The sequence below is a fragment of the Myiozetetes cayanensis genome, unplaced genomic scaffold (genome assembly GCF_022539395.1).
Source record: "Myiozetetes cayanensis isolate MyiCay16 unplaced genomic scaffold, myiCay2020 scf3, whole genome shotgun sequence".
NCBI lineage: Eukaryota > Metazoa > Chordata > Aves > Passeriformes > Tyrannidae > Myiozetetes > Myiozetetes cayanensis.
The window spans coordinates 58,122,645-58,145,695 of NW_026087521.1; the positions used below are offsets into that span (position 1 = coordinate 58,122,645).

General features: G+C 40.3%; 1 protein-coding gene across 6 annotated transcripts in view; it reads left to right on the forward strand.

Annotated features, from left to right (window-relative positions):
- The window catches only part of DGKI (diacylglycerol kinase iota), a 208,073-nt gene that overhangs the window by 149,850 nt on the left and 35,172 nt on the right, over window positions 1-23,051 (forward strand). For all 6 annotated transcript variants that reach the window (XM_050324758.1, XM_050324757.1, XM_050324753.1 and 3 more), the window contains 4 exons: window positions 3,047-3,116; window positions 5,619-5,659; window positions 7,238-7,365; window positions 7,954-8,079. In XM_050324758.1, coding sequence (XP_050180715.1) covers window positions 3,047-3,116; window positions 5,619-5,659; window positions 7,238-7,365; window positions 7,954-8,079 — 365 coding nt within the window. The remainder of the gene's footprint in view (window positions 1-3,046; window positions 3,117-5,618; window positions 5,660-7,237; window positions 7,366-7,953; window positions 8,080-23,051) is intronic.

Below are 23,051 nucleotides of genomic sequence, written 5' to 3' on the forward strand. Positions count from 1 at the left end.
TCAGTTGGAAGTATTGTTGTATATTTCTCTCAGTAAAATAATGCATTGCACAGCACATAAACTGGAAGTAAATTAACCCAGAGTAACTCTACTGGCTCCTGAAATGGTCGGATATTAGCACACAGACTTGACACAAACCATGGTCAGTTGACATAGTGCTTAGGATCACAAGTTTGCATGGTGTTGATAATGTTTTTCCTAATTTGCCAATGCAAGTCTTGTTGGATCAGCAGGAACAAGTTCACTGAGAAAGCGTACAGAGATTCAGATGACAGGAACCAATTGTGGTGAAATTGCAGATGATTTCTTGGGTGTTACTGATTACTTGGGTGATACAGAATTCCAGTTTCACAAGAATGCCTGTAGATGCACTGACTGCAGACACTATAGGAAAATGCAATTTGGCATGTTTTCCTGGAGTTGCCTCCTTCTTATCAGTTCATGGTTTGTTTCTTCATTTCCCTGTCCAATGTTAGCCTCATATTTTTTGACATTTCCATCAGTCATTGCCCTGGAACTGAGTTTTAGAGCACTGTTAGTGTCTAGCAAATTGACTAATAAATCAGCATGTACGATTGTGTTCCACTCTTTATAAATTAACCTAAGTGGCTGCTGACTGCTCCATGTGTAGGAAACTGCCTGAGGTAAAATGAAGAACTAAATCTGCCTATATGGGGAGGTCTAAAAAAGAGTATATAATGTTGAAAATCATCTCTATACTTGTCTCTAACCTCTGCAGTTATAGCAGTATATAAATTAGTTGCCTAGCCATCTTCTTTAGTGCACAACAGTGTGAAATCCCTAACATACCATCCATTTTTTATGATGCTACATTTTGAATGCGCCCCTCTCTGTGTTTTGTCTTCAGTACTTGTTTGTCCTGGTTTCTTCAACCATTGTTGTTTTTGTTTTTTTTTTTTTCTCAGCGGGTCACTTTCTGCAAACTGTCTTGTTAGGTTAATTTGAGGTTTGTTCCATGTTGGTATCCGTATACATATTGCAGAAATGGGGAAAAGCAGTGGATAAAGGGCATGAATAAGGTGCTTAAAGTGATAGAACTGTCTTCATACCTCACTAATAAGGTGTCATGGGTACTTTTAGGTCTCATAAATGCAGTTCTCTCTGTGATTCTTCTACAGCTCAAAACATTGGAAGTCAGCAGAAGTATTAGCAAGCCCAGGTGCAAATGAGAAGAATTACACTAGATTTGTTTCTCATACTGTTTTGTTTCTCTAATGAGTTTAATGCTGATAACATACCATTCTCATGGGCCTGAGACTCAAAAAGCTACTTCTGCAGTTGAACTGTAATGAAGTCTTGGAAGGAGGATATCACAATATGCAATTTGGGATTCAAATTTACATTTACCAGCGTTATCCCCATATTCTGTTTGCCAACATTATGTACTCTATGAATCTTTACTCATTTTTCCTCTTTGTATAAACTACTTTTTAGTACACACAATTATTGGATCTTTTCTTCCTTTTTTCCTTTTTATAGCAGTCCTCTCCTTTCCACAGAGTGGACTAAATATTAAGATATATAAAGCTTTGTGCATGTAGATACAGACGACAGCAAACCTAATAGATTTCAGTGATCCTTGATTCTCCCACATACAACTCAGCTGCAACACAAGCAAACCTAAGCATCCCACAGCTTGGTTAGTCCTTCTTAGGGAAAGAAAAGGTGTATTTTAAATCTGATTCTATGAAACCACTGAGATGTGTTACCTGGTCCCCATGTGCAGATAAAGTTCACTTTATGGGATTTTACACTGTCATTGTCTCTTCTAAGGAGGCTGGAGACAATAAGCTGTACAAAAGAGCAAGGTTTATGAAATTAAGTAAGATCCTCCCTGTTGCTTCTACATTTTGTTTTCTTGCCATGTGACTTGGTATACTACTCTGTAGTCTGTTGTCTGAAAGGAGAGTAAAGTTTAATCTTGAGCCAATATGAGCCTGAATTTGCATTGTTTGCAGATGTGGTGATTGTACTGCTTAAGATGCAAATAAGGATAGAATCTGTCTCTATACAAATTTTGTGTGTGTGCCCAAGATCCATGCTGTTGTGTTTTCCCCTGTGGAAATATATTTGTGTTTAAATGTCATATACCAGTGGCTTTAAAAGTTTGGCTGACCATCCACTGGCAGCATGGAGCACAGCGATGACCACCCTCTGCAGCTCTTGAGATCCCTTTTACCTCTTCAGCTCAGTGAGAACTAAAAACGCCTGGGGGACTGTTTGAGTCCTTGGTGAGCACAGGTCAGAAAGAAGGTTTCCCGAGTCATTTAGTTTGATTCCTGATGTAACATCTGTCAGATCTCCAGAAGCTGATTATTTTAGCCAGAACAGAAAAATGTCGATGTAGGATGTCTATTTGTTTGGCCAGTGGTGGTCCTCAGGCCTGCACTCTATGTATTCTTGGTGCAGGGGATAACATGTTTTTTACTCCAATGTACATTTTGGACAGAGCAAGTTGGGGAATTGCTTTGAGTGGCAGATAAGTAGAGGAGGCAAAAGTGTGTGAAAAATACTGAGTTGGAACAAAGGAAGGTGACAGAGACTCTCAGGCACATCATGTGACTCTTGGGGATGGTCCTTTTCAGGGCCAAGAGCTGGACTTGATGATCTTTGTGACCCCTTCCAACTCAGCATATTCTGTGATTCTGTGACAGCACATAAGGAACAAACAGTGATTAGAGTTCGTGGCTGCTGTTTGATACTGATGTGTGTCTTTGATCTCTTTCACCTCCCTCTGTTCCTGTTGAGAAAGCTGTTGTTGATGCAAAGGTTTTGATACTGCTGAAGAGAAGAGGATAGCTGAAGATGTGGCTGAAACTAAACCATGTCAGTTTACTCTTTTCTATTATTGCAGTTAAACCTTGATGTCATGGAGAAGAAAATCCAGTGGGTTTAGGTTGTACAGCTTTTACACATTGTGCAATGTCAGTAGAGCAAAATGAAAAAAAGGGAGAAGTCTAGGAAATAGCCCTTTCTGGAGAAAAAACACTTTTTTTTTTTAACATAATTTCCCTGCCCTATACAGGACCAGGAAAGCTCTTTCCCCAGAGTCCTTTCTGTTCAGAGGCTCTCTCCTAGATGGTGCTTCCTAGATGGTAAGTGCATCTCCCTTGTCTTGTGTCCAGCATGCTGCTTGCCTCTGTTGTGCATATGAAAGATAGTTCTGATCTGAGAGTATTAACTGTGGCAGGGTAGCTTCTTCCTTCTTGTTACACTGAACAGTTAAAAAAGGAGCTGAGTGACCCCCTTTCCCCTCTAAAAAGTGAAGTGGGCCCTTCATCTAGCGATCAAAATGTCTGCTGTAGCTTTTTCACCCCAAGGAGACATGCTCCCCTAAAGGAGGTTAGTTGGATTTATTAGAGTCTCTGCTGTGATGAGGAGATTTAGTGCATGGCAATGCCTGAACTCAGAGTGCTGGTTGTGGCAATGTGCTGCTGCTGGCAAGGCTGTGCTCTTCACTTTGGTTTCTCTGTAAGTTCTATAGTCTTTAGGCACTGTAGTGTTTAGGTGATGGAAATGTACATCCTTTTCCTTGTAATGCTGCACTTCATGTAACTCCCTGGAGAGCTGACCTTGTATTAGACCCAGACTTTGTCAAAGCAGACGACTTATCTGGGCTTTACATCAGGCTCCAGACCACAGGAATTAGCAGCTGAAATGGATGGCATCTGCTTTTACAAAAGCTTCAGCGTGGGGAGGCTTAAATTTTTAATATTCTAAACAAAAACAAATTCTCCTTGGCAATTTCTAATCACTCTTCCTTGTCTCTCATGAGGGAAATTGATAAAAAACATATTGAGAATCTGTTTGTGTTTTGGAGAAAGCTGGGTGGGTTGATGCATTTAGTTTTTGTCTTTAGTATTTGATATTCTCCTGCAGTGCCAAAGCCTACAATGCTATATCACTGTGCTCTTGTGTCAAAGCTCCAGAGTGAATGGACCTGATTTCACTCGCCAAACAAAATGCAAAGTAGATACAAAAAAAAATTGCATCTGATGAAGCACATTGTAGATAATAAAATACTTTTAGGTTTAGTAATATAAATTATTTGACAGTGGCAAATTCATAATATGTGTTTTATTTAGTGAATCTCCCGTTTTCATGTGTTTTTCATGAGTAGCATAAATTTTCCTTGAATATGTTGTTAGTTCAGAGTGAATATATGTGGTCATGCATTTGATTTACAAAGAGCTTCCAAGCACGGTATTGTTCTTTAGATTCAAAATTTGAATTAATCCTATTAGACTCATCAATTTGATTATATGCTTGCCATGCTGTCCTAGGAACAATAGAGCTTCTTCGGTCACATATTTTAATGTAATCAATTCTTATTATAATCCTGAAATCCATTTAATACATTTTTAAAAATATTTATTTCAAATTAATATTTTCAGTGACTACTGTTTCATTAAATCTCACCTTAAAATTCACTGTTTAATGGGTTAGGAATATCATAGAATCATGGAATATTTATGGTTGGGAGTGACCTTAAAGATCATCTAGTCCCAACCCTCCCTGTCATGTACAGGGACACCTCCCACTAGCCCAGGTTGCTCAAGGCCTTATCCAATGTGGCTTTGAATGCTACCAGGATTGGGGCATCCACAACCTCCCTGGGCAACCTGTTCCAGTATTTCAGCACTCCTACAGTAAATAATTTTTCCTAATATCTATCCTGAATTTCCCCTCTTTCAGTTTGTACCCATTACCCCTTGTTCTATTGCTACAATTCCTAATGAAGGGTCCCCCTCTGGCTTCCCTGTAGGCCCCCTTCAGATACTGGAAAGTTGTTATGAGGTCTCCAGGCAACCTTCTCTTCTCCAGGCTGAACAGCCCCAACTTTCTCAGCCTGTCTTCATAGGGGAGGTGCTCCAGTCTTCTTCTCAACTTCATGGCCTTCCTCTGGACTTGCTTCAACAGTTCCATGTCTCTCTTATGTTGGGTACAACAGAACTGTATGCAGTGGTCCAAGTGGGGTCTCACATGAGCACAGTAGAGGGGGAGAACCACCTCCTTTGACCTGCTAGCCACGCTCCTTTTGGTGCAGCCCAGCACACAGTTGGCTTTCTGAGCTGAGTGCAAATTGCCAGCTCATGTTGAGTTTTTCATCAGCCATTACCCTCAAGTTCTTCTCTGTAGGGCTACTGCTCTCAATCACTTCTCCACCCAGACTGTAGGTGGGCTGGGATTGTTGCGACCCAGGTGCAGAACCCTGCACTTTTCTTTGTTGAACTTCATGAGGTTCACATGACCCCACCTCTCAAGTGTAACAAGGACCCTCTGGATGGTATCCCTTCCCTCCAGCCTGTTGACTGCACCACACACCTTGGTGCCATCAGTGAACTTGCTGAGGGTGCACTCACTCCCACTGTCCATGTTGCTGACAGAGATGTTGAACAGTTTTGGTCCCAGTACTGACCCCTGAGAGACACCACTTATATGGACACAATGAATTAATTCGATTATGTTCTTGTGGGGCCACTTGATTGACACAGGCTTTGTCTTATGTGGTAGTGGACAAAACAGCCTGTCTTGGCCATGCAGTTCTGCTCAGATTATTTTCTTCACAATGGCTTTGTTGTCTCTCTGTCTTGCAGCAACTTCAGCTGATCGTTTTTACCGCATTGACAGATCTCAGGTAAATTTTTACTCAGTTATAATTTCTAGAGGTTTGTTGTGGGTTTTATTGTTGTTGTTGTTGTTGTTTTTTGTTTTGTTTTGTTTTTTTAAAGCTATGTCTAATTCAGCTTAAAATGAATTATCTGCCTTTCCTCCTGTATATTCCAAAATGTTACTGATGTCTCATGAGAAACAGAGAAAATATTCTGGGCCATTTTTTAGTTGATGTAATTCTCATTGTTTCAGTGATGACTTGTGTCTGCTGACCATCTGCTCTTCTGTTCACTACCAATTTGATATAAAGATCAGAATTTTCTGCCCTTGTCATCCTTATAGTCTTACTAGGGGCATCTGTGTGGCACCAGTGTGTTCGCATATATCTTTTCACTAATGCTTTTAGGCATCAGAAACCTTGATCCTGTGAAATAGGCCATGAAATACCTATAAAACTTAAGGTGATGTTAGAATTTGAGTATTAGGAACAGAGCTGCATCAAATATTCCTGAAACAATGTGTAGCTCTGCTGGATTCAAACCTGTGGTAGAGACTTGACAATCTGAATATGCTTTCTAGAAACAATGAAAATTTTATAGGGCTTTTGCTGTTTCTGATTTGTAGCCAGAAAAGGTAATTAGTGGCTCAGCATTAAGTGCAAATTGTTGATTTCACACACAGTGGTCATTTGTGTCTGGTCCCCCTGAGAACCGTGTAAGCTTTTTCTGAATCACATGAACATATTACCATTCCTTAGCAAAAGCAGCTGGTGCTTTAGTTCAAGCAGCAGGAGCTGTGACTTTAGTTCAGAGTTTCCAGGTTCAGTGTCTGCATGTAGCCACCATGGGACTTCTTTACACACACGTTGTACATCTTTGTTTTTGTGTTGTACTTCAACATTTGGAAGGCACGGGTGAACAAGATGTAGGTTAAACTAGGCAGTCTGATCCTGTTTGGCTTATTCTGTATTTCTTTAATAGTTGACACTGTACAGATGGTACGTCTTACTCCTCCATTCTGTGTCTCTGTGGGGAAAAGGTCAATACTGTGTGATGGTCCCAGCACAAAAACAGTGGGAAGTATCCTGCCTGTTTGCCTACGTAGACAGGCCTACTCCCACTCAGTGTTTTTCTGAAGGACAATGAGCCTTCACCTCCAATAACTAAAAGGAAGGACTAAGAAAGAAAGCTTTGTTAATGGAGATGTGAAACCAGAATGTACAAACAGTAGAGGTCTGCAAGAGTACCCCCAAACAATGCAAAGTTCTGTCAGCCATCACTGAACGAGAGACCTTGGGTGTTGATTCTCATTTTGAAATGTAAACCTCAGCTTTTTGAGTAGGCCTGTAGTTTTCATCAGAGTGACGTGGAGTCATTGAGTAGCAGCCTTTTAAGTGTTGCTGTGTGAAGCTTGCTCATTGAAAATCTTGTTTGGCTTGAAATCAATGAAATATTTATTAGTGACTTCTGTGGCATTGGTTTTAATGTGGTTGTGTAAGTATGCACTTAAGTACACAGAGTCCCCTGAATGCTCTTCAGAGACCTTAACGTGCAGCCAGCCGAGGCTGCAGGTTCTTTATTTGTTGCTTGTATCACTCCAACAGGAACATTTGCACTTTGTGACGGAAATTTCGCAGGACGAGATTTTTATTCTGGACCCAGAGATGGTAATGTCACAGCAGGTGGGGACGCCACCAGGAATGCCTGATCTGGTAGTGGAGCAGGCCTCTGGGTGAGTACTGCTGGGATTTGACTTTTCACAGTTGTATCAGAGATAAGCATCTCTTTATGGTCCCCTTTTTTGAAGGACTGGGATATGTGGGAGGGCAGATACTAGATGAGGAGCTGAGGACAGGAACAAATACAGCCATGGTAATGACAGAAGGACAGTAGCATAATCTTCATCTACTCCACTAGGCATCCTGCAGCACACAGCAGGGCTAATAGACTTTGTCACCTTTCAACCTCCTCTGTAGGTCAAGATACCATTTGACTATCTGCCCTGCCATAAATCTCTAATGACTGAGTTACAAACTTTTTCTGTGCGTGTTTAGGGCTCTGATACCACTGTATAAGGACCTGAAGTCTTCTATGGCTAAGCAAGGTGGTGAAGTGTCTGTTTCTTATCATCTTCTCAACAGACCAGAAATGCTTCAATTAATTTTTGGGAACAGTCTTGTATTCATAATGAATTACTCCATTTAAACTTGCTATGGGCTGAAAAATGCTGGGAACCAGTAAGCGTAAGAGGGCTTCAAAGTGGAGTATGCAGCTAATTTCTGAGGGGTGAATGCCTTTCTCTTCCTTCTTATATCCCCAGAATATCAGATCGGTGGAACCCTGCTGTGCGAAAGAGGATGCTGAGTGACAGTGGCCTCGGCAAGATCTCCCCCCACTACGAGGTACCTGACAAACAAAAGGACGCCAGCCAGACACATATGCTGCAGTAAGAACCCTCTGCATTTCTCTGCTTGATGACGCACTGTCACTGTCACCACAGGAAGCTCCTGGTGTCTCCTTTAAGCGTAATGATTTGTGCTGACATGCTGAAATTACAGAAGTCCTTTTGCTACCTCTCTTTTGGTCCTCCCTTCTGTTCTTCCTGTTTCTCCACTCTTACATGTTCTTGCCTTTGCTTCTTCCTCTGTGGCACCCTGAACTCTTAATTAATCTAGACCCATGGGCCCTAAAAGAAAATATGTTATTTTGAGTGCCTGAATTTCCACCTGAGGAAATGTTCTTGGCAACTGTTTAGGGGAAAGATCGAAGCATTCACCCTCACTGTAGCTCTGATATAATATGACAAAGCAGAAACCTCTAGAACTACTGCTTGTTGTCAAAGATATAGGCAACAGTTTTCATATAATCTTGAACCATGTAGGGTGACTAAACATTGGTTTATCTTTCTGATAATTCCCCCATGGAGACTTCTACCACCATATCCTATTTACCCTGTTCAGATTTGTATAAAGACATCTCTTATTCTGCTTGCCTGTTTTAGAAGTGGTTCTCAATTTTTGGTCATTTCACTTTAGATTTTCAGAACTATCAGTAGATCTATAGTCACTACCAAAGTTTAGATGGGAAACACCTGTCAGAACTCTGTTGGTAGCTTTGAAAGATTCCAGTCTTTTGGGATTGTTTAACACTCACCCCCCCCACCCCGCTCCACCCCCTGCACAAGTACCTAATGTATAATTATGTACATCACTTCTGCTTTATGTTTCTAGTTTGACTGCATGGACATCCTTATGAACAGGTTTTAAAACTTAGTATAGAAAAATTAGGAATAGTGATGGTGTGGTCCTTGTTTCAGATTTTGTTTCTCTCTGGTTGTGTGAGGAAGGGGGCTGCAAGGTTTCTACAGGGCAGGCAGTGCCTACATTTCCAGGACAGATGCAGTGTGGATGGTAGACTGCATAGTCATGTGGCTACAAACTGGAAACTTTCCAGCAAACTGGAAACAGCTGTCAGGAGAAGGAGATACCATGCTAAGAAAGGGTGATCTACGTAGCACTGCCAGGAGACACATTCCTGGTTTTCTCCTATTGCCCTGAGGGATTCTGAGGTAGTTCTTGGTGCTCTTTGCAACGTGAAGAATGGTGAATTCAGGTTCACTTTTCCACAGACTGGAGTGGCAGGGCCCAAAATTTGGAGCTGACAAAGTTGTGAGAAAAGTGATCCTTAGACACTTTCAGGCAGTGTGGAGAGATGGTGAGAACATGTAGACTAATTTCTAATTGGTAAGAGAAATGATTTTGGTTACATCAGCATGACTGGAAATATTTGCTTAGCTGTAAAAATTATGTTTGTTAGATTTATTAAGTACAAGAAAAGTCAGCAGCATTGCCCAGAGTAAAGTGTATTTATCACTGTCTGCTCTAAGGAATTGTTTTCTTTACAGCCTTTCTAAACTTTAATTGTTTTGTCTAAAAGTTTTCATGGTAAAACTCCATCTTTGACTGATTCTTTTTCTTTTAGTAAAAACTTAAACAAAGTCAGTTCTTTCTGAAGACAAGATTTGTGGGAAATGTACTCCTTTAAATTACCTTCTTTCAAATAAATAAATAAATCCAGCCATTTTTTCCTGAGATGTTTTAGTGCTGGCAGTGGAATGAACTTCATTGGAAAGAAGTTTTGGAGTCTTGACATTTTATAAAATGTCATCATAATACCAGGGAGATGCTTTTCACTGTCTTGAAAATTACCCCTGAGTTTGCCCTGCTGACGAGATTGTTCATGCACTTTGGAGACACCTCAGATTCGGAAGTTTTGCTTTCAAAAGTTTCTGTCTGTACATGCTCACAGAGGATTTATGCCCCTCTGTGCTTAATTCAGATTGCAGGCCTGCCCACAGGGCTGAGGGAAGGGGCTCTGTGCTGCTCACCAGCTGATCTCCAGTAGCAAGGAGAAAAGGGATGCAGTAGTCATGGTCAAATGGAGATGGGACAGGAAAACGTGTGTGAAGGAACAAGGAGAAGAGGTTGCAAGAGCCAAAGGAGTAGAATCAAAAAGGGAGTATGTGCAGGAAGCTGGGGAACTGGGTTAGAGGATGGGAGCTGTTTGCTAGGAGCACAGAGGACATGCAGGTGTCTGGAAATCATAGTGGGAGTAACGAAAAGGAAGAGGACGTGGAGTGTACGTAGGTGAGGGAATAGTGAGACAGGCTAGGGACACAGAGGAAGGGTCTGTGACTGTTTCTCTCCAGAATCTGAAATTCTGGGTTTATGCAGATTATTCATTACACAGGTGGGCAAGCTCTGAAATGTGTTGAGACACTGCCTTATTTGCTGCCAAGATGGAAGGTATTTAGTAAATGAGTCGGGGGATCATGGTGGAGAAAGAAAGATATTACTGTTAAGGCACTTGAATGTTACTCTGGAGAACTGGCTTCTCTGCTCAACATCCCTGACAGGATTTCTGACCAATAAAGATTTACAACAAACTTTTTGCAAATGGCCTGTTAACAGTGGGCTCCTCATTCTATGAGTGTCCACTGTGAAGTAGCTTTGGTTCCTGGAAGGCCAGTACAAGGAGAATTTGAGAGAGAGAGTGAAGGGCTGAAAACTGAGAAATAGGCTTTCTGTTGCCTCAGGTTGTAATACTAAAATTAATGGAAAGTTTGTGCCTGCTTTCCCAGCTGCAGAATACAGATAATACTGCAACCTCACCTTAGAGGAGCAGAGTGAGGGTAAATTTCATGGTCATGAGAAACTTGGGTACTATGGGGACATGCTGTCAGAGATGCTTAGCGGGAAATTAATCATTTTGCTTTCTGTGCAGTCTTGGTATTGTGGAATAAATAAATCTTGAGGCTGTACACTGCGTATACAGAAGGATATCGTGCAGGTCTCTACTAAAATACCGAGACAAGAGTCCAGCAGAAGAAAGTAAAGGGTGGCAATGTGATTTCAGGTTGTCATGACATTTAATGCAACAGGGGTGGAGTATGATGCTCGGGTGACATAAGCTCTCACATTTCCAAACCGTTGAATGTTTGAATTTGCGACCTAAAATAGTCTTTCTAACCTGGCACTTTAAAGCAAAAAAAGAAGTGCTTTAGAGAGCACTATTATGTTTTGGCAGCTGAAGTAGCTCACAGGTTCTTTACAAAGATTTGTCCTTTCAGAAATCATTTTTCAAATAAAATTTGAGAGAAGGATTACAGCAAAACTTTTAAAGAGGAATATGGCAGAGAACAGAGGGGACAATTCCTCCTGTACATGGAGCTCTTATGGATCTTTTAAGAATCATCAGCATCCAGTATTTTACATCTAGTCTGAAATACTGTACAGCGTTTCCAAGTCAAAATGCATTATTCTATAGCCTAGGGCAAGTGACAGGGGACTTGGTGTGAGAAAAAGTGTCATAGTTGACTCACTGGGAATGTTTTCTCAGTGGTCATTTTTCTCTTAAACTGTTGGGAGTGAAACTCTTCAGGTGTTAGGAACAGATTAAACCACAGCTGGTCATAATATAGCTGCAGGCTGCTTAGAGTGCATCTGTCATCACTGTACACACACATATATAAATATGTGTATATATGCATATTTATATATATAAAACCTCTTTGAGATGAAGTAATTATTTCTGACAAGTGAAGAATGTAGCTAAAAAGTCAAAGTATGCAAATAGAAAGGTCCCTTAAATTATTTCAATAAATGGAAGCAGAGAAGAGAATGTGTGATCTGAAAATAATTATAATGTTTGCTGTTGCTTTTGATCACAAGCTTTTGTGTCAAACTGTGATTTGAATATAATGGTTTTGAGGTAGGATTCTTTCTGAGAGAGAAATTATGCTTTTGTTTTCAATTAACTGAGCTTCAAGTTATTTTCAGCTGGCTTTTGATTAATGATATTTCGTGTTTTGTTCCTTTTTTTGATAGCTCTTTGATGTGTAACTGATGTATGGAGTGGACAGGACATGAAACAGTGTCTTGATGCAATAACCAGGAGCTGGGACAGATTGTAGTTTAACAGGAACATCAATTAATGTGAATGGTGCTTAAAAAAACACAATAGGAAGACAATTTATTTGGACTAGAGGTACTTGTTCTTAAAAAACACTAAATATTCTGGTCTGACTCCACTGAAACATGTACCTGGACCCTTCCTTTATACATGAGTGGGTTCATCCTGATTTTATCCTATGATAAAATGGTGCAGTGAGTTGTCGATGACCTCATGGCCTGCTGTAAGCATTTGTTGTTGGCAAGATATTTCTCTTGCTAGTTATGTTTGTCACCCTGTTATGTGTTGAGAGCTGGAAAGTGAAGTAAAATAAAAACCACAACAGCATACAAAGATGAAAAGGTGTCTATACCTTGGTACAGGTTTAATCTATGTTTTTTAATTGAAGTCATTAATTTTCCCATTGTTTGGGGCAGTAACAAGCACTTTTCTAGCAGCTGTCCAGCTGTGATGGTAATGTATTTCCAAGCTGCTAGCTGCATTGGCTGAATCGAGTGCATGGCTGGTGAAGGGTGGGTGAAGGTTGGCCAGAATGCCATCTGGTCTTGTCAGGGAGAGGAAGAACAAGTGCCTGTAGGTGCTGGAATATGGTTGCAGCCCTCTACACTAAATAGACATTAATTAGCTAGTAATACCATGCAAGCATTGCTTTATGAGGCAATAATAACCTAGTTCCTCAGAGGGAAGAAGAAAAAGGCTAAATGCCAAGTGTTTTAACTCAACCACAAGAATCAGATCATTGCCCAGGAAATCAGTGTGACAGTGCAGATGTTACAAGGTGGTTTAGGGTATTTTTTTAAGAGAAATCTTTGTGTAGTACAAGATGAGAAGAGCGTCAGGTATACAGCTTTGAATGTAGAAAGGAGAAGGAGTGCTCATTTAGTGAAAATATAGAAAATATAAAGAGACAAAGAGATAAAAATTACTCAGAATGTGCTAGGCAGGAGCTGCCTAGTGACAGCAAACCTTTAAAATGTCAAAGGTTGGCAAAGACTTGAAGAATCCAAGGCTTTTTTCCAAAACTCTTCCACTGGAAAACTCAGCATCAGCTCTTAAGTGGGCAGAGTAGTCTGACCAGGTGTTTTTGATAGCAAAATCTGAATTAATTTTCAGGTTCAGATTTAGTGCAAACTGCATTTATAAGATTAAGCCACAAGAGTGAATTTTGTATGTTTTAATCAGGAACTTGTACACCTGTACAAATTGCTTTCCATTGCCCAGATGAGGCTCCATGAGTACTGATTGCTTTCAAATAAATCTTATTTTAGTAAAGGCATAAATCACCATCTCACCTTTACTGTAGACTCCTGTGTAGCCTTCATGATAGAACTAGGCCATAACAGAGCACAGCATCTGTTTTTGCTCAACTCTCCTTTTTCTTTCTCTTCTGTTGTCTTAGATACTTTTACAAATAGCTTGCAAGGCATCATTCTCACTACCTGAAAGTGGAGCATGAGAAAGGTTTGCACAAAGCAACTCTCTGCCTCTCACTAGGAAAGGGATGTCAAAAAGAAAGGGTTGTTAGTCAAAAGGAAGATGTAGGCTCAAAGAAGAGGGAAAGTGATGAAAAGAGGATTGAGAATGAGTCAGGAAAAGGTAAATACAGTTTAAATAGGGAAAGAACTTAGAAGAAAACAAAGAAAAAGAAATTAAAAGAATATAGCAAATGGATAAGAAATTATTTGAAGGGAAAGCAAGTTCTCTAAGTGAGATTAAGTGCAAAAATGATGCATTTCAGTGTGGGGCCTGGTCATGTATTTTTAAAACTCTACTGTTGTCAGCATGATGCAGTCACAATATTTACAGTTTTACACACATCCCAGATAGAGGCTACAGTTTATCCACCATTAGGAAAACCTTTCTTCAGTTGCTGCTGTAAATCTCCCCCTACCCCACTTATGGAGAATTTCTTGACAAAGATGGCACCTCTTAATTTTTTTACACTCCAGTGCACAAGTGTGGTAAATAATAAATGCCATATATTTTATGGTCCTGTTGTGAATATTCTCTTCATATACTTTAAGTTTTTAGCCACCTTCATTGGTTTTGGAGATTTTCAGTAGGGAAAAAAGCAGTAATTATTAGTTTTCTTTGGAATTCTATCTTGAAAATATGTGCCTGGGGTTCTGAAAGAACTGCTTTCTTCCCTTTCTCATTCCTTTAAATGTAACAATGAAAATCTCACAGATTTTTGGTTATGTTTAAATAATTTTTTAAAGTTTCTTGCCATCCACAAAAAAAATGTCAGCCTGACAAACAGTAGGAAGGCTCTTAAAATGGTGGATCTTGGCTGACAAAAAGGACTGTATTTTCTCTGAGAAATCTCTATGTTTTTAAGTCAAACAGTTCCAGAAATAGATTAAATTTATTATTTTTTTTCTGTATAGCCAGTTCAGTAATGAGCTACTCTAAACCAGGATAGTTATTTTTATTTTGTGGTATGATCAGTGAATACAAGAACAATCTATAGCATTGCAGACAGAAATAATTCCCAGTGAAATTGATACTCTTTCCATATCAGCAAACAAAGTCTTGCCTAATGCCCTGTACTGTTTTGCAGCCTGTGGGCTTTCAAAAGTTTGTATATGGACAGCTACTGTTGCTGGTATCTGTTACTATTTGGAAGCTAATTTGAGCTCTCACAATTTTTCTAAAGAAGCCTTTATTTCTCCTTCTGGAGCTGCTTATTATACAGCAACACCAAGTACAGCTGCAGATGCAGAATATATACAAATTTGTCAAAAGCTCTGTCACGTACCTGGAATTAAAACTTTTACTTGGATAAATATTAATTCACAAGTTAATGTTGAGTCTCTCCCACTTTTCACTTAATCCATGTCCACTTCCCCCAGGCACTGTCTCTAGTTCTAGTGACATTCATCCCTGTCATGACCAGAAGATAGGGCTCCTGGCCATGCTTAATTAGTAAACACATCTTAAGTCAACTGTAGAAGAAAGGCAGAGTTGAGGGAGAAAAACAATGTTAAAATGACAGAGGATGGAGAGGAATGTTCATACCAAAATACCTTTGCAAAGACTGGCCTGCATGAAATATGCTTGTGGTTTATCCTGAGTGAGGTAAACATGAGAACAGATGTCCTCAACTCAGGATTCAAGAGGCTTTACATTAATTGAGTCATGTTGGTACCATCTCAGGCGTGGTTCCAGGCAGGCAAAGATCCTGGCATTTTGCACTTTTGTCTGAAAGCACAAAAAGCAGGACTAGGGAAAGTGTTGTCACATACAGTCCCTGTTTGGTGGGGGGTGAGTCATGGCCCTATCGTGATGCAGCCACCAGACCTGAGGGACTTCTGCAAACAGTAAGAATCAGATGGTTCTGGAAACTATTCAACATGAATTTCCAGCAACTTCTGGTGCCACCTTTAAGTAATTGAATACAGGCAAAACCTTATTTAATCACCTTTTTCTCTGTTTTAATTAGTAGAATTTTTATGTCCCCACTGCCAAAGTCATGTTATCTAGAGAGAACTGGAGTGTAGAAAATTCCTGGGTTTTACTTATTAAAATTTTTGCAACAGTCATTAGTATTTGGTACTTGTACATCATCCTGACAACCCCTATCCCAGTAATACTGAGCTTTAAGATCCTGACTTTTGCTTCTGCTCTTGTTAACTATAATTGGGAAAGGAAGAAATCAGGATTTGGTTCAGATTTGCATGTCTGTGGCTTGATTTGTGTATGTGAACAAAGTGCAAACAGTGTTGTTCTCTTCAAGAATGAAGTCTTCAGCCTTTGCTGTTGAGGTGCCTAATTACTAAGGGGTTTTAATAACAGTAGGTGCATCTGATGAGGTGGTTTATGTATCTGCCCCTTCAATATGTGATGGAAATAGAGTACATCCTGTACTGTATCCTGGAAGATGTTTTTATTCTCATCGGTACTTAAAACCAATTAATTTTATTATTCAGCATTTAGCTCCCCAGAGTGGATTGGGTGGGATTTTAGCTTCCTCTTTTCCCACCCACCTGCCCCTGAGCCTTCAGCATGAGGGCTCTTAATGACTTTTGTGGCATCTCAACACCTGATGCACAGCTGAGGAAGTTCACCCTGATGGCAAGTTATTTTGGCAGACAGTGACATGCAAAACATTCTCACACACCATGAGACTACAAATTTGTTCGCTTTAGAGGGATCTTGCCTGTAGACTGACATCCCACTTTCCAAAAGGGAAATGCAAGCAATCCAGCTCTGCTCTTCTCCTTGGAGCAACTTCCATCAACAGAATACACATGTACTTGGACAAAGGAACCATCTTATTTGGATGAGAAAAACTCAACTGCCACCTAGCTTGAAAATGTTTTCTGAATAGTTCCAATAGATGAAGGGGTGGCAACAAGTTTTCCACATGGAATGTTTTGTTGTTGTTGTTGGTTTTGTTTGTTTGTTTGTTTTTAATTTGGGGTGCATTTAAGGGGTAAAAAATTATGTTGACAGAGTACAGATAGCTGGGTGCCTTGTTTTCCTTAAGTGCTTTACTGTAACAGCGATATATCTGCTTTCCCCTCTCTGGCTGATAGCCAAGACTGAAGCAGTAGAGTCTCTTTTCTCTTTTTTTGTTACAACTCTATCCTTTTTTCCCCATTGGCTTCCATCCTTGCTTGCTTACTTTAGGCCTTGGTTTGCAAAGCAGAATCTTCACTGAGAAGTAAAAAAACTTTACAGCAAAGAAGACAGGATTATATCCCGTAATCTCGTTTTCCATTTGTCTGGGTAAAAGAAAATGGCATTTGATAGTTTGATCTTTAGGGCCTACTGCTTTCCTGCAAGCATTGGACATGTGGTAACTGCACATGGCAGGAGAAAGGTAGAGAGAGTGGATCTGATGACACCACTGTAGAACGTGAATATCCATCTCTCCAGCTTTATGGAGTGGAAAGAGAAGACCTATGGTCCCCAGTGACATTAAGGCACTGGAAGAGGGGCTGGATGGATTTACTGGGTTAATAAAGCATGACTGACAGAATGAAAGTATGTATTCTTCTGGGCATATTTTAAGCACTGTTATAAATATAAGGTGAATATTCTCCACCATGGCAAACTTACGGGCCCCCAAAAATTGGAAAAGCAGCATACCTTCTAGTTTTAGATAATATCTATATTTCTGTGTATTTGTTATGTATTTGCAAGAGTTGAAGTAAGAAAAAAACCTAAACAACAAAAACCAAAACCCAAACATCCCAGTCCTAGTTTTCTGAGCATTGCACAGGAATAGCAAGCCTGTGTCCATGTGCTCTGTCCCTGCCATAAGGAGCTGCCATCTGCTCAGAGAGGAGAGTGGTTCTTAATGTGTTCTCACTCACTACCAAGCTGTCTTATCAAAGCCAAAACTAGTAAGCTTCAGAGCCCTGGTATGAAATACAGTCCTGTGCATATGTTACACACACATTGGACTGCACAGTGTGTTCAAGCTTTCACACTTGGACACCTCATAATATGCATTCAGACTGCATTTTTTGATACCTTGTTCATATTCCTAAGTTCTATTTTAACAGGCTTGCAGAGAGAAGGGAAATGTAGTTTGGTGAAATAACTACTCCAAACTATCACGTGGAAGTACTACTTTGCCTGAGTTAATAGTGTTAAACTCAAAAAAGTCAAACCTTTGCTAATTTTCTCAAATTCTTCAGATATCTTCATACTTGTATTTCCTCTGTGGTTGAAAACTGGGAAGTGTCAAAAATGCCATGCAAAAAAAAGCAAAAGACAAAGGATAACTACATGGAAATAGGTCATCTTTTGAGGTTTACAATTTAGTATTTTAGACTTGCAAATTTTAGAGTGTTTGGGTGAGACTGGAAACAATATTCTGACATGAGCCTTCACCTGAATCATGGAATAAAAAGTGAGACTTTTGCACTGGGACTACTTGAAAAATTCACTGGTAAGTTGGTTTTGCTTGGTAGAGGTGGCATGGAAGAGGTTTATGTCTTCTGGAAAACATTGCTTGAAACAGAAAGTACCCACGAACATGGGTTGGGTTTAGTGTTCTTGGGTTGGGGAGAGATCCTCTGGTTCACTTGGGAACTGCTGAGGGAGCGTGTTTCCCAGGTTGTGTGTCCTGGCATGGCTGCTCTGCAGAGAGCCACCCTTGCTCTTCCATTTCTGGGGTGAGTGTCCTAACCCCCTGGCTGCAGGCTTATATGTCAGGGTGTAGAAGGCAGAGAGTCTTCTTAAGATGCCCACCAAAGGACTTCGTGGGTAAGAGGAGAAACTTCTGCAAGCTTAAAAACATTCAAATTGTCCTTGCTTGTCTGCTGCTCCTCTGCTCTAGGAAAGGAGCACTAAACCCCACACCTTTGTCTCCGTAGCTGAGACAGAGTGTTTAGCAGTGCTGGCACGGAGGTGCGTGCAAGAGAGGGAAATACACGAGGAGTGGGGCCATAACACATAGCCTTGCTGAGGTTCCTGGCAGTGTTGATGCCCGTGGGCAAGCAGGGACAGATGGACCTGGCTAAATTATGCCAAGAGCTGAAATCAGAGAGACAGAGGTGGCTTGGAGCCAGTGTAACCCTGACTCCAAGATTCCTCTTTCTATGCCAGGCATCTAAAAGTGCAGCACAAAACCGTATCTGAAACTCCCATTAGAAGTTTTATTCTCCCTAAATTAGTCTATAGAAGGAGTGTAAATAGCTTAACAGTTCTGCTCTGCCTAGGACATGTGTGTTATGCATATTAATTAAGGTAATGTTTAAATTTTTGAGTCTTTTTTTTTATTTTTTTTTAAGATGGCAAGAAAGTGAGGGTTTCTTAGTGCTTAGAACTTTGTGAAAATCAGGCCACTTATTTTTGAACATAATTGCAAGAATTTTTTTCTGAGAGATTCTCATGCTATTTATTAAAAGTGACTGGTTTGCATTGTAAGAAACAGACCACTTAAAGTAGCTTTTAGATTGCTTAGAAACCCAAAGGGGCCTAAGATTATTTGGGTAATACCTCAAGATACCAAGCAGCTGATGTGCTTCACCTCCATCTAAGCCTGAGGGCCAAGTGGAGGTGTATCTTGTGAACCAGATTATAGGTGATGTGCTTGCATTGTGGCTGTCATGGTGTTGTGCTTAGTAAAATAATTTGTTTCTCTGGGCTAAATAAAAAAAATGAAAGTCATGGCAAAATGACTTCTGTGTTAATCTTTTCCTGGAAAAAGTCCACTGATTCTTTGCTGAGGAAAGAGGCCAGATGTTTTGTTACCTAATTGCACCTAATACATGTTTGGTTTTTTTTTTTTTTTTATTTTCACATAGAATGTCAAGGAAGTGCATAAATCTAACCCCTTTAGTTTCAGTTCCAGGTGTTCTTAATAATGATCAAACAAAATCCAGTCGCTTGACAGCCAGTTTATTGTTTCACCAAAGCATTGCATGGTGTGGCTAGATCTTGCTTTCTTTTAGGGTTAGAGCCACATCAGCTACTGCCTTTCCTTTGCCTTTGACACCCAAGCTCATCAGGACGTTGTCAAGTAGGTCAGGGAGGATTTTGAATATTAATTCAAATCTTGAAATGGAAGAATAGCATTTCAAAGGAGTTGGGATTAGGCCCTCTTCTGTTTTGCATTCTGCTGAGATATGTTGGTGTCACGTGATGATTAGAGAAAGAAAGGCCAAGTATTTAAAACAAGAAGCCAAACCAAAACCCAAAACTAAAGAAACTGTGATCACCCTAGAGTGATCATGCTACTCCTCTGGAAGTACCTTGTTTTTCAAGTAAAGGACAAGCCAGCTTTCTCAGGTCGTGTTTTGAGGTAGAATTATCTTATTGAAGGTGAATGTGTTAGAACATTTCTCTATGCTTCTTTCTTTTCCTTTTTTTTTTTTTTTTTTACCTTTTAAATTAACCTTAAGCATTTTGGGGTTTGCATCTGATTTTACAACAAAACTTTTATTCCCTTGTTAAAAAGCAATTCCCATACAACTCCTCTGGGTGTCAGTACAACTTCAGGTATAGCTGCATTGTGGTGTTCCAAACCTTCATTAAAGCATTCCACAGTGGACAGAGAAATGGTAAGAGACAAAGAATTAGATCAGTAATGAGAAAAGACATGTGACAACAAAAGGGACAGAGACATGCCTGAGATCCAGCAAGGAATACATCTGAGCCACCCTGGTTTCCCTAAGAAGCACCAAGTTAAATTCCTTATGTTGGACTGTTTGTGAACAGCCCGAGTGCAGGTAGAGACTGAGACTGCCCAAGGAAGTTACAGAGAGGCTAGAAAGAATATGGATATTTACCTGTAGCAGAATTAGGAAAAAATAGGCTCTCCAGAGTGTTGTTGCAGGTTACAGGATATGTCCAAACAGATTTCTGCAAAATAATAAATAACTTGAACTGAATTTCTTAGATTCAGGGAGCATAGCTGGTCAGCATTTTCCCATGTGTGTAAGACAGTATGGCCATTGTCTATGAGAAATATTTGAGAGGAAAGAATGACAGGAAAAGTGGAATAATAAAAATAGAAAGCTTTGTAGAGAGACTCAAAGAATTGCAGAAAAATTTGGGTTGGGAAGGACCCCTGAAGTTCATCTAGTACAAATCCTCATTCAAAACAGATCCAGCTAGATGAAGTTGTTTAGAATCTTGTCCAGGTGAGTTTTGAATATCTGCAAAACTGGAGATTCAATAATCTCTCTGCACAGCCTCTTCCTCTGTTTGATCATCCACATGGTAAATTTTTTCCAAACATTCAATCTGAATTTCCAGTATTGCTTCTCTTCTTCTTCTCTGTCTTCTTTACATCTTCCCATTAAGTAGCAGCAATTAAGTTTTCCCTCAACTTCTTCTTGCTGAATGAACCCAGCTCCCTCAGCCTCTCCTCATATGTCTCTCCTCACATGCCCTCAACAGCCCTTTGTGGAACTCAGTCCAGTTTGCCAATGTCTTTCTTGTTCTGAAGTCTCACAGGCACTGAATAGAGGGTCAAAAATCATTTCCATCTACCTTATGGCTGTGCTTTTGCAATTACAGCTCAGTGTGTCACCAGCCTTTGCTGACACAGGAAACTGCTGATGTGTGTTCAACTTGTACTCTGCTAACATCATGCATCCTTTTCTGAAAAGCTGTTTTTAGCTGTTAGACCTCCCAGCCTGTCTTACTGCATGGGTTTATTCCTTCTGAGGTGCAGGGCTTTGCATTTGCCTTGGTTGAATTTGCTAGCTTGCTGTATTTCTCCAGCCTGTGACGGTCACTCTGAGTTGGGAACATATGGGGTCAAAGTGTGAGGAAGCTCCAGTAATTCTTAGGGTTTTTTTCTTCAGGTGCCATGGCAGTAAATGGCCATGCCCAGACTGAGCATCATCTGGTCAGGGACCAGGAAAGCAAGAAGTTCTGCCTTTCTACCAGTAAAATATGACACACTGTCTGCAGCTGGGTCTGCAGGGGACTCATAATCCCGGAGGCATTGATACAGACTGCTGAATGAGAGGGTTTCCTCACCTTTATTTTAAAAATACTTAACATGCTAAACATTTTCATCTGCAATCAGGGAATATGTGAATAAATCCCAAGAGGGATGCCACTTTTGATTCTGAAGAGATGTACATGTAAAATGAGAAGGAATTTGTTTAATCTGACAGCTCTTCCTCTCCCCTCATCATAGACAGCTGTTGTCAGACTGAATTAGAAAGTTTGCAGAAATACATTGCTTAAGCAGGAAAAAAGAGGAATGTTCATAAAACCCTGCAGAATTGCTGCACAGAGATTGTTATTTGGCCCTTAAATATTAAATGACTGGTTTTAAATAGGCCTAGTGCAGATGGGTTTTGCCACAGGTTTATTGATTAAAATGGCTGCTTTACATCAGCTCTAAGTTTGTTTCTCCAGAGGCTTTTGTCTTCATGAATAATGCACCCATTTGCTGAAATTTTGTTAGAACTTGTCTGCTGAAGACTGGCTGTGTGTCTCTAGGTTGCTAAGCCTCAGCTGACTAGGCTCAAAATTGTGACAGTCCCTATGCTTACCTCCTTAGAAATGAACATTTCCTCTTCTACCCGTCTAGTGCTGAACAAATCTAGTGCTTGCACATTGGAGAGTACACTTGGAAACAGCTCTGATTGTGTTTGGCTGTTTGGGGAGGGCTTGTATGATACAGAAGGCTGCCTTGGCTATACTGAGGATTAGATTTTTCCAGCGATTCATCCAAACGCTGTAAGAGTGAGTGGAAAAATATCAGTGAGCATTGGATTGGATCATTAATTTTGAAGCCTGGCGCTCTTTTAGATGGGCATGTCTCATGCCTTCAGTGTTGTAAGACTTCCAATTTGCTGGATGCATCTAGTGTGTGTATGATTGGTCTTTTTACACTATTATTATGGCTCTTTTATGCAGTTCTAAATAAGTGCACCTCATTTTCTAGGAGATGCTTGTGCATTTAGTGTTATGTTCAAAGGGTATTGCTTTGCTTATGTAGAGGGTGGTGGGACAGACAGTGCACAGCTTCCCCTTGCAGACTGAGGCTTGCAAGTTTTGGTATCCCTCTGAGTAGAGTTTGCCACTCTGCAACAGGAGAACACTTCTGCAGGACCCATAAGAAAGGAAGGCTATGACATCATGGAGAGCAAACAGAGGTGTTAACATGCTTTTCTTCTTCCTCCCTTCTGCTCCCCTTTCCTATCATAGAAATATTTGTCTTTGCTTTAACTATCCACTACAACAATAGCTGTTTGTTAAACCAGAGCAGGAGGAGGGACAGGTTTATGCCTTCGATGAAAATATGTGAAATCAGGCTTCCCTGTCTCATTTGTGCGTGAGAAAATACTGGTTGAGAAAATTGCATGAGAAAATTGTTGGTAGAAGAGCTAATTGGAATCTGGAAATGTAGACAGTCACAGACAATCTGGCCTGTCTTTACTCTTGGGGAGATGGTAAGCCTTTCTTTCTACAAGTTACATTTTACACCAAGATAAAACCAGAAAAAACTAACAGTTGATACCAAGA